The 16,292-nt window shown below is 40.0% G+C and overlaps 1 protein-coding gene across 1 annotated transcript in view; it reads left to right on the top strand.

Annotated features, from left to right (window-relative positions):
- KIAA0319L (KIAA0319 like) overlaps positions 1–12,657 on the top strand; it is a 91,156-nt gene extending 78,499 nt beyond the window's left edge. The window contains exons 18-22 of the mRNA XM_075264481.1: positions 78–220; positions 3,032–3,154; positions 4,672–4,762; positions 7,306–7,400; positions 11,852–12,657. Of these exons, the coding sequence (XP_075120582.1) occupies positions 78–220; positions 3,032–3,154; positions 4,672–4,762; positions 7,306–7,400; positions 11,852–12,039 (640 nt within the window). The 3' untranslated portion in view covers positions 12,040–12,657. The remainder of the gene's footprint in view (positions 1–77; positions 221–3,031; positions 3,155–4,671; positions 4,763–7,305; positions 7,401–11,851) is intronic.
- The last annotated feature ends 3,635 nt before the right edge of the window (positions 12,658–16,292 follow it).

Below are 16,292 nucleotides of genomic sequence, written 5' to 3'. Positions count from 1 at the left end.
CTGAATTCTCTTAAGAGTTATCTTTGCGTATGTATATATGTGCACCTTTATATTCTTTATATCCTTTTTATTCTTAGCACCAAAGTGGTTTTCTATGTCAAGAATCAGCCTCCTCACTTGGTTATGAAAGGATACCGGGTTGCTTGTACGCTTCGCAATGAACTTCGTAAACAGCAAAGTGATTTTCTTATCTTTAAAGCTCTTGAGATTGATACATTCAGTAAGTGAACACTTATCTCTGCTTTGATACATGAACAGTGTCATCAATACCAGAACGATGGGGTTATCACTTTCTACACTTCTGCCAATAAGCTGTTTGATGGATATTCTGTGTTCCATCATGTCTCTTACTTCCATGACTTAGACTGCAGATTCAGTGGAAATTCAGCTTCTCAGTGCAGCCACTACACTACAATTTACTTGAGAAAGGAGCCTAGAGTTCCGAAACGTTGTAATCTGTCATCATTATTAGTTAGCCATTAAAAAGGTATCAACTACTGAAGACTATCAAGTGTTTTGGGTTTTTTTTTTTTTTTTTTTATATAGCCACTACACTGTAGTCAGAGCTGTTATGTTCTTACTTACTTTATTGTGTTACTTCTGGCGCTCTGGCTCTGTTATTAACTAATCAGTGGAGAGTCCCGGTGTTACACCCCAACAATCTGATATCGATGACCTATCCTAGGGTGTGTCATGAGTATAAGCACATTTCTGATTTAACATAAAAAATAATAATTTGTTAGATACTATAATGATATCACAACAGAAACCTGTAAATATGTACTATAATATAGTAGAGTAGTGGGATAAATAGTGGTGTACAATAGATACTAAAAATGTTCTGTCTATAGTTCGCAATATGACATGGCAGGAATGGCTGTCGTGTGTACACCAGTATTCGCCATACTTTCGGTCTACAGGCTGTGTCTGAGTATTTATACCGCTACTCATATTATAGTGCAGATTGATGTCTTTATATGTTTAATCTATTATGTTGTTATCTATTAGCATCCCATAAAAGAAAAAAAAATATAAGAAAATAAAAGGAAGTAGAAATTCACATCACCGCCTTTCCCTAGAACACAAATAAAAAATAAAAAAAAATACTGTGAAACACATACACATTAGCCTTAGTTCACACGGGCACGGAATAGCGTATTTTGGTCCTGATTTTGATGTGTGAAGCCGCGTCAAAATCAGGACCAAAATACGCCAGTCGCGCCTTCCTGCTCCGGAGTAGGCTCAAAATGAATGGGCCTAGTTCGGAGGGTACTGCCACAAAGAAAGGGCAGCCTGAAGAAAGGGCAGCTCGCTTATTTTTTCCGTGAGTGGCATATTGCCGGTCACGGAAAAAAGATTGGTAGCGGTCTCCATAGACCACCATTGTGAGGGGGCGGATTATGACGTGGATTCCGCGCCATAATCTGCCCCCTCTGTGCCCGTGTGAACGAGCCCTTAGGTATCTCTGTGTCCAAAACTGGCAGGTGTACAAACTAATAAAATATTTTTCCTGTACGGTGAACTCTTGTAGCAGGAAAAAAATCAAAAGTTAGAACAGCCGTTTTTTTCAATGTTTCATCTTTGATAAAAAAATTTTAATAAAAAGTGATCAAAGAAATAAACGTTCCTCAAAATTGTATAACTAAAAAGTACACGAGGCCCCGCAAAAAAAAGACGACCTATGCCTCCCCCGTATATGAAAATATAAAGTAGAGTATGGCAAAGAAAGTCCGTAAGTAAGTTGCACAAATTCACTTTTCCAATTCCACCCCAGCTTCCCAGTAAATTGTACAGAATAATAAATGGTACCATTATGTAGAACAATTTGTCCTGCAAAAATTAAGTTCTCGTATGGCTCTGTGAAAGGAGCAATAAAAAGGTGGAGTTTGGAACATGGGAAGTTAAAAACGAAAATCAAAAATTGGAAAATTTCACCAGCGGGAAGGTGTTAAGCACTGGTAAGGGCTAGATAAGTTTCTTAGCAGTGTCTCTGTTATCTGTGTATGTAAATCCAGGTAACGGTGCCTCTTACAGCAAGCAGAAGCTACCAGCATGATGATCTGAGAAACAGGAAAGGGAGGGGAGAAAGGAGAGTGGCTGAAAGCCTGAGATGAGAAAACCCCTTTAAAATCTTTATTAAATGTACTAGCACTGTCATTTATTATGCAAATTGCAGCACCTGCCATTTGGGATACATTGGTTGTACTATCAGAAAGCCTAAAACTGGAATGCAGTAACGTATTAGAGATTCAAGTAAGGCTGTATTCACACCAGCTTTTGCACTTGGTTGGGGATTTCTGACACCGAATCCACTTGAAAATGCGTAATCCAGCGACTGTTAAAATATCCAATGTGTCCAAGCACTTATCCTCTGTACATGGGAGAGATCTTTGTGGCATTGAGAAGGTTAATCTGCCATTGTGAGGAGGATATTGGCGGGGTAATTTAGCTAGTGAGACAGGGAGGGGGAGTATAACAGAGTGAGAGAGGGGAGGGGGGCTGAGTGTACAGGAACTAGTGTAGAAGCTACACAGGAAACTGCACAGCAGGAAGTTACACCAGGTAAACAAATGCAGAGGATGCAGCAGCTGCCAGAGACACAAAGAAATTGCTGCCTGGAAAACCTCTAATTGTGGGGTTTTTATTTGTTTGTTTGTTTTTTTTACATGTATTTTCTTGTAATTCTGCACAGTGCACTGTTATACCTAAGTGTGGTGATGTAGTTTATAGCTTTTATAATTTTTCAACCAGAGTCAGCTGTAAAAGGTTAAATATTTTAATAAAAGTTACCATAATTTAATTGCTAAATTCAAGGTTATTATTCTGTATTATACATATTAGTTATTAGTTATACATGTTAGTACAGTATATCCCACAGTTGAATAGACATTAAACAATTTTAATATTGATGACCTGTCCTCAAAATAGGCTATTGCTATCAGATTTTTTTTTCCTAAGAAACCACTATGATTTGTAATCACGAAATATTTAACGTATTCATTAGTTTATTAATATACTGTTTCTTCTCTAGCATGTCAGTTAAATTGTTCTGCGCATGGTCACTGTAATGCTGTCACCAAGCGATGTGTATGTGACCCCTTCTGGATGGAGAACTTTATACGTCGTCAGTTCGGTGATGGCGAGAGCAACTGTGGTAAGTTTTGGGTTTTTTTTCTTTAAGGATCCAGTGGCATAAGTAAACTCTTGTGGGCCCCGGTGCAAACTTTTACAGGGGCCTCCTCCCTACAGTGTACCTTTGATAGCAACGGTTATGGGTACTGCAGTGCTATCTCAAATTCTTGAAAGGGATAAAACCATAGTAACAACTACATTTATCAAGTATACAGTGAGTGAGCAGCAGAGTGCCTGACATGCAAAGAGTACTGGTAAACATCTGATCTGCGGGATCCTAACAGTTTAAGAGATCAGGGGGGTCTAACACCCAGGGCACCCGCTAATCAACTATAAAAGGGGACCGTGATACTTTTGTGAGCGCTTTATCCCCTTCTCTATTTGCATCGCACAGGATTTGTTTTATTTATAGTGACCATACAATGTAATTACAGCCTGTTTAAAACAGTATATGTTACAGTACAAATATCTTCCCCACAGAGTACAATATGCTCCACAGTGGCCCCCACACAGTATAAAATGCAACCAAGGGTCCCCCTTGAGCCGCTTCAGGCAAACCCTACGATATTTGATGAATATTTGTGAGGTTCGGCACTCCAGTTAATTTTGGTGCTATTATTATACACTGCAGTCGCCTCAGACCCCAGAGTATAAGTGGAAGCCCAGGGTAGGTGATGGAAAGTAACGAACACTTATATTCACCTTACTTCACCTCTCCTGTGCATCCTTCTTCTGTCCAATTCTCTGCAGCATCTTCCTCGGTCCTCTTCTGCCAGTGACTGTGGTCACATACCCCAGACGTCACCACTGGGGCCTGTGATTGGGCCTCAGTGGTCACATGGAGCTAAATGACATCATTACACCGGTTCGCCCCATGTGAGCACACTGTCGGCTTTCTAGCGGTATATAAAACCGCATGGGCCCAAGGACATCAAAGGTGCTCTTTAACTCGAAGCTACGGGGCCCCAATTTGAAATCTATAATGGGGGGGAATATTTTATGTTTTATGGGACTCTCTCGAGGTCTGAGGCCACTGCCGTCACTGGTCACCAGTAAGGTGGTTAGAGAAAATATTTAAAATGTTTAACAAATAATTGTTTGTAAATATAAATAGTTATGTTTCTTGGAAAACCCATTTTATAGTAGCAGAGTAATGGACACAGACGGAGCCCCTGTGTCCATTCCCATTGACTCTAATGTAAACAATATGACGGTCGCTTTCTTCCATCATGTTTGTTTACTCTTGTAATGGAAGAAAAAGTCCTGTATGCACCATGTTTTCTTCTATCAGAAAGGTAAAAAGTTAGGATTCTTTTTTTTTTTTTTTTTTTTTTTACATATGGATAAATGCATAAGGAGGAGACTCAGTCTACACCTGTCTTTTAATGTCCAATGCTCTTATCCTCTGACAGATGAGAGAGTAACAGACACTCAATAACGGTAGTGTGAACCTAGCCTTAGGTTCTGATGGAGCTGTTATTTCATAGATATTTCACAGTGTCTGAAAGTAAAACAGTCTCTGTTTCTATTGCCTTATAGACTGGAGTGTGCTGTATGTGATTATCACAAGCTTTGTCTGTGTGGTGACTTTGGGACTACTTGTCTGGTGCACAATCTGTTGTTGTAGAAGGTAGGTATTGCCTCCATTCCGTCACTAGTTTTGTTATTACACTCTGATTATGTGTATGATAAGAAAAGATTCACTATGATGTGTCAGTTATTGAATTTCAGCCCAGTCTGGGTTTATGAGTCTCAGTGAATGCCAGTCCTGCACATGTGTTTATAGGGAAGGCCGTAACTCAGAATCACAGTTCTTTTTTTAAGATATTGCTTTTGAAGACGTGAAGCAAACTAGTATTTTTACAGTGGTTCTCTACAGCAAGTACTGAAGAAAATAGGATTTCTTTTGCCGAACAAAATGTTATGCCTCAATCTTATTGAGTTCTTATGTCTGACCATGATCAGCTCTAATAGGTAATATCTTTCTGTGCAGACTCATACCTTGCATTATGCTAGTGGTACTTGGTATAGATACTATATAACTATATATAGAGAGAGAGATAAATAGATACTATATATAATAAACAAAGGATTAAACGAAAGACTACAAGGCTAAAGACCAAAGACTAGGACTAGCTCTTTTTTTTTTTTTATAGGGTATCTTTACTGTTCTCTATTACAAAATGCCATCAATATAGTGCCTGTTGTATCCAATGGAAACTATTCACCATTTTTGCAGTCCATTTTTTGGTATGGTTGAAACACTGACCTATACCTAGCATATGCATCTATACACTATACTCAAGGGGACACTGGTGGGTTGTTTTTTTTTGGACTCATTGTCTGTAGGACTATCCTCTCAATAGTAATAGTTGTCTATTCACTGTGTCTTTACTTATCTAATTTTAACCTTCTTCAGTAAGTCACATGATCTATAATGGGTTGTAGTGTAAAGAGGAAGTATCTTCTCTGCAGTTATTGAGAGGTTTCATGCAACTTCAGATTTATCACAGTTTCACACACGCCCTCCCTTTTTTCTTTTGCCCTGCCTCTTTTGTGAAAATGCCTCCCTTCACCTGTTCTGGTTTTGTTATAATTTGCTCCCTATTGCCCTCCAATCTTGCATACTACCCTTAGTCCCCCTCTGTCACACCAAGGTCACCATGCCCCTCTTACCTTCTCAGAGGTTATCAGCAACGGTTGATACAACTTTGCAAGGACATGTGACCTCATCCTCACCAAGATACAGGACAGCAAAATTGAGACATCACTGTATCAGAAACCAATTGACCGCCCTACCTACCTAGGATGGGATAGCTTTCATCCCAAACACATAAAGAACTCCATTGTCTACAGCCAGGCTATCAGATACCATCGCATATGTTCAGACCCTGCAGATAGAGACAAACACCTTGGGGGCCTCAAAAACACATTCTTGAGGCAGGGTTACCATCCAAGAACAGTTGATAACCAAATTAACAGGGCCACGAGAATACCAAGATCAGAGTTATTAAAATACAATACCAAACAGGAAAACAATCGGGTGCCCCTGGTTGTCACATATAACCCACACCTGGAAATGCTTAGAGGAATCACACGCAAATTACATCCACTACTGCAAAAAGACAACCGTCTAAAATCCATATTTCCAGACCCCCCCTCTCCTGTGCTACAGACAGCCACCAAACCTCAGGAATATGGTTATTAACAGCTCACTGTCACCTCCAACTAACACAGGAACATTTCCATGCGGAGAGAAAAACCTGCCCTCATAAACTGACCACGGATAGAATAAAGATCCCGAACTCTGATCAAGACTACAAGATCCCAGGTACCTTCACCTGCAGCACAACTAATTTGGTGTATTTAATAATATGTACCAAGTGTCTTGGGGGCCTGTATGTAAGGGAGACAGGCCAGACACTTAGGATGAGGATGAACTCACACCGACATATGATTAGAGAACAGAGAATGGACCTCCCAGTGCCAAAACATTTCTGCAATCAAAATCATAATATCGTCAATGACATGAAGATCCTGGTTTTAAGAGGAAATTTCAAAAACAGAAACTCATATAAACTCATGATGACCTTTGACACACTGCAAATGGGGCTAAACCAGTCACAGGGTTTTATGACGTTTTACAACAACTAGACACCACGTGACTGATCAAAGGAACTATAAACCCAAAGAACTTTCCTGTGAACTGATATATATGGGTTTTTTTTAACTCTTTATTTGCATGTTCTGCTTTCCATCGATTTTGTATCTAACACTCTATTCCTGTATAAATATGCTTGCCTTCAGACATTGTGTTATACCAGCCTGATGAAGGGATCCTTTTAGTTATCCCGAAAACTCATCACTTTTTAAGTTAGCCATTAATAAAGGTATCAACTACTGACGACTTCTCATAAATTTTTATTTTTCTCATCCTCACAGTGCAAGTTCCTGGCAAGCAATATAGTATTATTAGCTCTGCAAAGTTGTAGATGTGGGTACAGGTCAAAGCATCAGCAACAGCAGGTTCTGATTCTTCAATGACTACTGGAGTTTCACTTTAACATTTGCTATTGAATGTTTACTAAATTCATTTTTGATGATAAAAAACATAAAATGTTATTTATGGATAATGAACTAACTTCAGCTAACTTCTATACTTCATTCTTGCAGAAAGAAAGGAAAACCAAAACGGAAGAGTAGATACAAAATGCTAGATGCTACAGACGACCAAGAAAGTATGGAGCTGAAATTAAGTACTAAAACTGGTAATTATACATATGGGGAATAATAGAAAATGTACCTAAAGTTTTAATTTTATAATAATAAAATGAGTTGTACTACTGGTTATCACACAAGACCATAAGGTCCAGAATAAGACCAATAAGACAATAAGGTCTTATTCTTGCATGTCTCACTGACGTGACACTTAGCTCCTATCATTTGGGAAGGTTTGAAAGTCCAGTCTTGATACAAACTCTTATGAGCAGTTACAAATAAACCACCTTTTAGCAGCAGGAACAATCAACATAATAGAGAAGAGCAGTTCAGGGACATACAAATCCATCAGCGCTGATAGTTATGATGATGGTTTGTATTCTGTGAATGGCTGCTGTAATTGCCTTCAGCACATTGTCTCACAACCACTGCTCTCCCCACTAAAAAGTGCTGCAAATCTTGTATACTTGTGCTGATTAGAGATGAACGAGTAGTACTCGATCGAGTAGGTTTTAAATCAAATACTACGGTATTCGAAATACTCGTACTCACTCGCTATTCGAATGGAAAAGTTCGGTGCAGAACCAGCATTGATTGGCCGAATGCTATACAGTCGGCCAATCAACGGTGGTTCTTATCCTACCTTTAGAAGTCTTCTCCGTGCAGCTTCCCCGCGGCGTCTTCCGGCTCTTTATTCACTCTGCCAGGCATCGGGCCTGGGCAGAGCCGACTGTGCAAGTCCGCTTGTAGTACGGGCATGCGCAGTCAGCTCTGCCCAGGCCCGATGCCTGGCAGAGTAAAATCAGAGCCGGAAGATACCGTGGGGACGCTGCAAGGAGAAGACTGCTCGGAGGATCCAGCCCGACCCTCACTCATGGACTTGGTAAGTATAATTTGATCGAACGTTGCCTACCCCTGAAACGAGCATTTTCCCCCCATAGACTATAATAGGATTCGATATTCGATTTGAGTAGTCGAATATTGAGGGGCTACTCGAAACGAATATCGAACCTCGAACATTTTACTGTTCGCTCATCTCTAGTGCTGATATCACTGAGAAAGTAGCTTCAGTGAAAAACATTTTTTAGTAACTGATCCTCTTAGGGATGGGCGATTCAGTAAAAAATAACAAACCAAACTTCAACCACGATAACCTATGTGATTTTGTTGACGTCGGTTATTTAGTCCGGTTGTCACAATATTTGCAGTATCGTTGAGACCGAATACATCCTAAATCTATCTGCTATTACTCTCTGGGGTCTCTTCAGATCCCGGAGTATAATTAGAGGAGAGCCAGGGGAGATGAGAATATATATTTGTAGACATGCCTTATCATTAACCACTGCCAAGGATATATCTCGTACACCCTGATACACCAATGACTATATCTCAAGCTGTATAGTAACCAGAAATATTAGCTGGAGATATAGCCAATTGACAATATATTTAATTGGCTATATAAATAGCGTGATTGTGATATTGTATATTTCTGGCTGCTATCAGCCAGTTAAAGCATCCCCAAATCCCTTTCAACCTTAAAACTCAGACAGTATGTAGGAGAGATGTGCTGATAGGCTGTAGGAACAAAAGGCAATTATCTCTCTCTTTTTTACATCAGGGAGAGAGGGAAGATGAGGGGGGGGGGTGTTTTTGGTTTCTTGGGGTTTTTGTTTGTTTTGTTTTTTTAGAAAAGGAGTGACAAGATGAGCACCCATAAATAGGCTGTCAAAAAAGTCACACTGGTAGAAAAAGTTCTTAGGTAGAAAAAGTCATTTTCACTCACTCAGTGACTATAGTAATGAAAACTGGAATAATACTGCTGTTAAAGGAGTATTCCCAATAATCTCAAAGATTCTATGACACACTGCTCTCTGAAGGGGAGGAGGGTTGAGTTCTCTGTATTACTTTCAGAGCTGTTATCTTCTGCTCTTCTGTCCAGACAATCAGATCTGCTAAACACAGTTTGCTGATAAAGGCTCAGCCACTGTCAGTAAACACAAAGATAACATTGAGTTTACTGCAAATCTATACGCAGGAGATGCCGGCTGTATAATACACCAGCCTACACTTGCCTCTAATGTCATTGGAGGGTGTCGATTGGTTGCCGTGGTTGCCGTGCTGTATTGTATGAGCGATCAGACCCAGAACATAAAGGAAAAAATATACCCCTTTTCCCTAAATCACATACAAAAATAAACACTATAGGTATCCCCCATGCTCAAAAACAACCAGAACTATTAAAATATAAAAATATTTATCCCATGTGGTGAACCTTGTAGTGAGGAAAATAAACAAATTGACCAAATGACTGTTTTCTAAACACTTTGCCTCCTAAAAATAATTTAAGAACAAGAGATCAGACCTTCCCCAAAATGGTATCAATAGGAGCTACATCTTGTCCCACATAAAAAGACATCCAGCACCATACATGTAAATATGAAAAACTTACAGTAGTCAGAAAATTGTGACGCAAATACATTTTTCTGTCTTGCAAAGTTTTTAATTGTTTAAAAACATTTAAAGTTCCATAATATTTGGTATCGCCGTGATCGCACAGACCCAGAGAATACAAACAACATGTCGTTTTAGCACATAGTGAATGCCGTAAAAATTGGCAAAAATGCATTTATTTTTTTTTTCCAATTCCTCCTCATTTTGTAATTTTTTCCAGCTCCCCAGCACATGGCACAGGATATTGAATGGTGCCATTACAAAATACATTTTGTTCCACAAACAATAAGTCACTATGTGACTCTGTGAACTGAAAAATTATGGTTCTTGGAATGTGGGGAGGAAAAAACAAATGCAATGCAAAAATCCTTAAAGGGGCTCTATCAGCAAAATTATGCTAATAGAGCCCTACATATGCGTGAATAGCCTTTAAAAAGGCTATTCAGGCACCGTAAATGTTATATTAAACCCTGGTCCCGTTTTTAAATAAAAGCATAAAAACATATATGCAAATCTTACCGAACGTGCAGCGGGGGCGATAATGTACGATGCCGTGTCATCTTCGGGCACGCCTACCTCTTCTTGGAGCGACGCCCTCTGGTCCCGTCTCTTCTGCCGGCTTCCTATTGGTCTTCTTCCGGCTTGAGGTCTTCAAATCCCGCACCTGCGTAGTAGCGCTTCCCTCCAGAGCACTACTGCGCAGGCTCACTCGCCATTTTACTTAATGGCAGTTCGCGAGCGTGCAGTACGCTCGTGTAGTTCTACGGGGACTGGCAAGTGAGCCTGTGCAGTAGTGCTCCGGAGAGAAGCGCTACTACGCAGGCGCGGGATTTGAAGACCTCAAGCCGGAAGAAGACCAATAGGAAGCCGGCAGAAGAAACAGGACCAGAGGGCGTCGCTCCAAGAAGAAAGAAGAGGTACGCGTGCCCGAAGATGACGCGGCATCGTACATCACCTCCCCCGGTGCACGTTCGGTAAGATTTGCATATATGTTTTTATGCTTTTATTTAAAAACGGGACCGGGGTTTAATATAACATTTACGATGCCTGAATAGCTTTTTTTTAAAGGCTATTCACACATATGTGGGGCTCTATTAGCATAATTTTGCTGATAGAGCTCCTTTAATGTTTCACATATTATTTTTGTTCAACCCATTGCATTAAACCTGAAAGTAAACCCTTCTATTGTATCTCAGTTGTTTCATTTCATATCCAATGTGGTGGCCGCAGAGCCCGAATCATGAAGTATGTGTAACTGTCCAAATATTTCCAGACCTAACTGAATACGTAGTGTTATGTGGGGCTAGATTTATGATTTGTACAAATATATTATGCGACTTCTCCTTAGGGTCTAATAGCTCTTTGCATCCTATTATCATCTTATTTGTCCTTGTTTAATCTTATACTTACCGTACATTATATTTATACCCAAATCAGGTTGCCTATCTGTTTTTATGCATTTTTAATGACGTTTTCCCTTTTTAACTATTTAATGGATAAAATTCATAATTTTAATGAGTCTTTGCAAATCAGCTACTGTATACATCAGTTCCTGCTGGGGTAGATGTCTGTCTTTCAATGAGTGATGTTTTTACATTGCCATCGCCACTTTTTGCAGAGTAAGACTGCATGCACACGGAGTTATGCCGGGCTTGTAAAAATACTCATTCACAGCCGTACACGCGAGCGCTGCGGACGGCTCCCGAACACTTCCCATTCACTTCAATGGGAGCGCTCGTAACGCTGGCGAGGTTACGAGCGCTCCCATTGAAGTGAATTTGAAGTGTTCGGGAGCCGTCCGCAGCGCTCGCGTGTACGGCTGTGAATGAGTATTTTTACAAGCCCGGCATAACTCCGTGTGCATGCAGCCTAAACAGTCATTTTGATCAGCTGTTGATGTTCCATTTTCATTGGTCCATTGATGTTTTGTACATGCAGCACATACAGTATTTAGGGACTAAAAGTATTTCAGTGACCATTATTATACCTTTAAAAATAACAGACTTTCTATTATGATTTAATGTTCAATGTTTTATGTTCTTTCCCGTAGGTGTAAAATTGAAATCTCCATCCCAGAATACAAGCTTGATGCACTCCGAATCAGAGATGGACAGCGATGACAATGTTTATACCTGGTCTGATCATGAGAAAGGCAAACTCCTCAGGCCTCAGAATGGTTCTTTGCGTAATGGACAGGCCTCTCACAAAACCAAAAACCAAAGAGAGGAGTTATTATAGCATAAGCTCTTTAAACACAGGAAGTCATTTCATTTTTTGCAGGATAGTGCAAGTTGTCCCACTGTCCTTATCAACATTACTGGTTTACTCTGTGGATAAAGCTGCTACCCTGAACTACTTTTAAAGAAATTGATATTTTAGTAGGAATATCAACTCCTTTGCTCTTCTTAGAGCATTGAGGCTGGACATACTTGAAGTGGAATTTTTCATTGGGGAATACTACTGGATTTATGCTACTAGATTTTTTAATTAAGTAACTTAATTTTTTCTCTCCAGTTTTTTTGTTTTTGTTTTTTTTGGGTCACCAACACTGAAGAATGAGCCACACTGTTAAATGTAATCACATATAAATGCACTACTATGCCATGAAGGATATAATGTGAATCACACTGGGCATATTCTACAGCCCAACCTCTCTCCTTTTTCTTACAGGCTATTACAGCAAAACCTTCTGCTTGTTCATTTTGTAACATATACTTTTCTAGAAATGTTATGTTGGTTTCTGTGTTGTCACTGACTAAAGGAATAATCTGGCAAACTTACTTGGTTATTGACACTAAATAATCTACGACACTGGATAGTGTTCAATGAGTGACATACTTTATTTTGTTCCTGAAAAATTAAAAAAAAAAAAAAAAGATAATTGAAAGATGTTTTATTGCTGTCACAGCCTCCCGTTGACACATTCAGTGTAAATAAAATATGGAAATATTGTTATGAATAACCTAAATGTGTTGTCAGATCACGCAACTTATTGCCCAACCACAAAGAAACTCATTGTGTCATACATATATGACAAGCATAGTATTTGTCCTTATTAAATCTGGTATTATTTTTCAGTAGTACATAGGGAAAGTCAATCTATAAATATATTCACATGGGTGTCTGCAACCAAAGTGCAAAGGTTAATACATGGCAGATTCGTTGCATAAATTTCTGTGACTGGCTTATTCATCTGAATGTGTCTTGCAAAAATCGAAGAAAAAAAAGCACGCAATGTAAAATGAGTTCTATTCATCTGGCTGGAGTTATTTTGATTTCAAACAATAAATCCTAACTTCAGGACACTGAATTGATCCACCTGGGTATACACCATCACTAGAATACATAGAAAAATAGAGAGTAGAGGATAAAATAGAAAGAGAAAGTAGTTGGATGTAACAATTAGTAAAACCTAACCTTTAATATAAAAAAATTGTGTAAAATAAAATTCCTGCTGGGTGGATGCCTCCTGCTAAATCAGGGCAATAGGTTGAAGCAAAATAAACCTCCAAAAAGTAGTTATCCATTTGGCTCTTATACTATGGGGACAGTATATTCATGAATATAGGGAGATCTGAAAATAGATTATTCTGATTCCCCCTCTAGTTGTGGAATTATACATCACATTTTGTGGGTTTAACCTGAAGGGGCTCTTGGGAGCATTTTATACTGTGTGGGGAGCATATTATACCATATGGGGGTTCTAGAGAGCATTTCATACTGTGTGGGCTCTCTAGAGGGGGAATCAGAATAATCTATTTTCTGATCTCCCTATATTCATGAATATACTGTCCCCATAGTATAAGAGCCAAATGGATAACTACTTTTTGGAGGTTTATTTTGCTTCAACCTATTGCCCTGATTTAGCAGGAGGCATCCACCCAGCAGGAATTTTATTTTACACAAATTTTTTATATGAAAACATTTTATACATCAAAAGGATATATACAGGAGACGTAGGGAAAAATTGACAACAGTCTCAGTCTCTGCAGATCTGCAGACACATCTTTTTTAGAATCAGATGTATGGACAACTACTGATTCCAGATTGAGATTGATTTGTATAATTTTGTTTAGATCTATTAATGTGAAAGATTTCCTAAGCAAGATATATCTTAATCTATGAACGTTGTTGACGTCCCATTATATAATGTAGGGTTATAGAATGAGTCACTTTGTTCCCCCTGTTACAGTAACTGTCATAAAAGCCTAATAGAAGACAGATGTCATGTCTAATTTGCAATACAACACAGTTTATAGACTGTTTATACAAATATAATTAGTAAAGAGATACATGCTGTGGCTGATCTCGCCCATGATGGCACGCACACCATTAAGCCAAGCTGATGAGCAGTGCAGCCAAATACAGAAGCATACATTGATGAAACTAGACGATACCCAGTACATAAGCAGTGCCACACCTGCCATGAGGCAAAAAACTTAAGCGACACCTCCTAGCATAAACTGAGGGGTGGCATTTTTTTTTAATTGCCCGTTACCTATTGATTTATTCCAACAGATGGCAGATGATATTTTACTTACCGATTCCTACTCCTGTCCAGTCCAGCCTCTGCTTCTTCCTCCACAGCGCATTGCAGCGTTCTTCAGTGTCCGGGCACTGGAAGTGAAACAGATCACCAGCAGGAGCAGCGAGCAAAACATCAGCTGCTACCTGTTGGAATAATCGAATCAGTATTGCCCAAATTGTGCGGTACTGGAATAGGTGAATAAACACAACAGTTATACTTCCCTCTCCTGGGTGTCCAGCAGTCCCCTAGCATCCTCTTCATATCTCTTCTGACCTTAGTCTGGCGTCACTACCCCAGGGTAACTACTGAGGGCTAATGACGTCAATCAGATGCCTGAAGAGGACATTGGGTACCGTCAGATGCTTTAAAGATACTCAGAGAGCTGAGTATAAGTATTTGTTATTTTTCCTCATCTCCACAGGTACCCTTATTAAACTGTAGGGTCTGAGGAGACCTTAGAGTATAATAGTGCTTTGTGGGCGATGAGCCTAAAAAGTTTCAGGTTTAGGCCATGCCAGAAGCTTTTGGAAAATTCAGGTCATTAAAATTATATATTTTTAGAGCACCATGGTGCTGTACATTTGAGGGTTTACATACAATACACCAAATACACAAACCAAGTACACTACTAACGTTGTACCCATCTTTACCAGTTACACCAGGTCCTGCATCTGGGATTGCAATGAGAGTTTCTCAGAGAAAGTCCAATGGTGCACTCTTCCCGTACGTACATGTATATTCACACCGAGATGTGCCAAGATCTCACCTCAGTTTATGGTAGTCCTTAGGCCGCATTCACACGGTGTAACGTGCCGCGTGATGTGGCACGTGTACGCCATGGGACCCTTTGCATGCCGTACACGCTCCCATTGATTACAATGGGAGCAGGGATCGTATGCGCCGCGCTAGTTTGCGGCCGTGAATAAATCAATGGGAGCGTGTACGGCACGCAAAGGGTCCCGCGGCGTACACGTGCCACATCACGCGGCACGTTACACCGTGTGAATGCGGCCTTAGGCCTTTTGCGGATCCTCCCGTGAGGAAGGGTGCCACTACTGGTCCCTTAGCAATTTCTCCCGCTCAGCCACTCACTCAAAAACCTGAAGACATGCCTCCACCTTGTGCCTCCACCTTGTCATCTTTTACGGGGAATTCTGCAGGCAGATCGGGCAGCGGTCTGTACGCTCTGGGTGTCTCTTGCACCAGCACATTCTCGTGCGTTCTCTGGTCAACCAAAGCATTGCTGCGCTGCGTCAATGTCTCCATAAGCTGCAAGTTTATCTGCTGATGCTGTGCCTGAGCTTGCTGTTGTCACATCTCAGCTTCCATCATGGCTTTTGGCTGATGTGCCTGAGCTTGCTGCTGCTGTACGATGACCTGCCCAAATTGTTTCACAAAGTCCTACATGCTGGCAGTCTCCTTTTTAATCTCTCCTGCAGATTTCACCCAGGGCATAGGAGAGGGAAAAAAAAATTGGTGTATGTCTCTTTAAGACTGTTTAAATTGGGTTTGCCGCATCCGAAGAACCATATGTAGGGGAGGTAGCTCAGTAACAGCAAAGTTGTGAACCCAAACAGTCAAAGACAGGAACATGAAATTCTTCAAACATCTCCTTTTAAGCTGCAGTTAAAGTGAACAATTTTCAACTCCCTTTACTTTCTAATAAGATATACCTAGAATTAATAAAAGTTACATTTGATGAAAGTAAGTAACTTATTTTCTGCTTCATTTTCTTTGATAGCTTGTCTTTTTGGAATTGTATAGATTTGTCTGTCTGTCGCGCGCTGTCTCTTCTACGCACACAAAAGCCGCATCTGCTATTATGTGAACTTCTGCTGACCTGCAAAATGAGCTGTCTTTGTGTGAAGGCTAAAAGGATAGACAATCCCATATGCCACCCTTCTGTCCTCTACTCAGCAACCTTCAAAGTTTGTTGACATTCTTTGTAGATCCAAATGCTTGT

This window comes from Leptodactylus fuscus, chromosome 2, assembly GCF_031893055.1.
Source record: "Leptodactylus fuscus isolate aLepFus1 chromosome 2, aLepFus1.hap2, whole genome shotgun sequence".
In the NCBI taxonomy this organism is placed as follows: Eukaryota; Metazoa; Chordata; class Amphibia; order Anura; family Leptodactylidae; genus Leptodactylus; species Leptodactylus fuscus.
The sequence above is the reverse complement of the archived record's forward strand: the minus strand, read 5'-3'. Positions and strand labels throughout refer to the sequence as shown.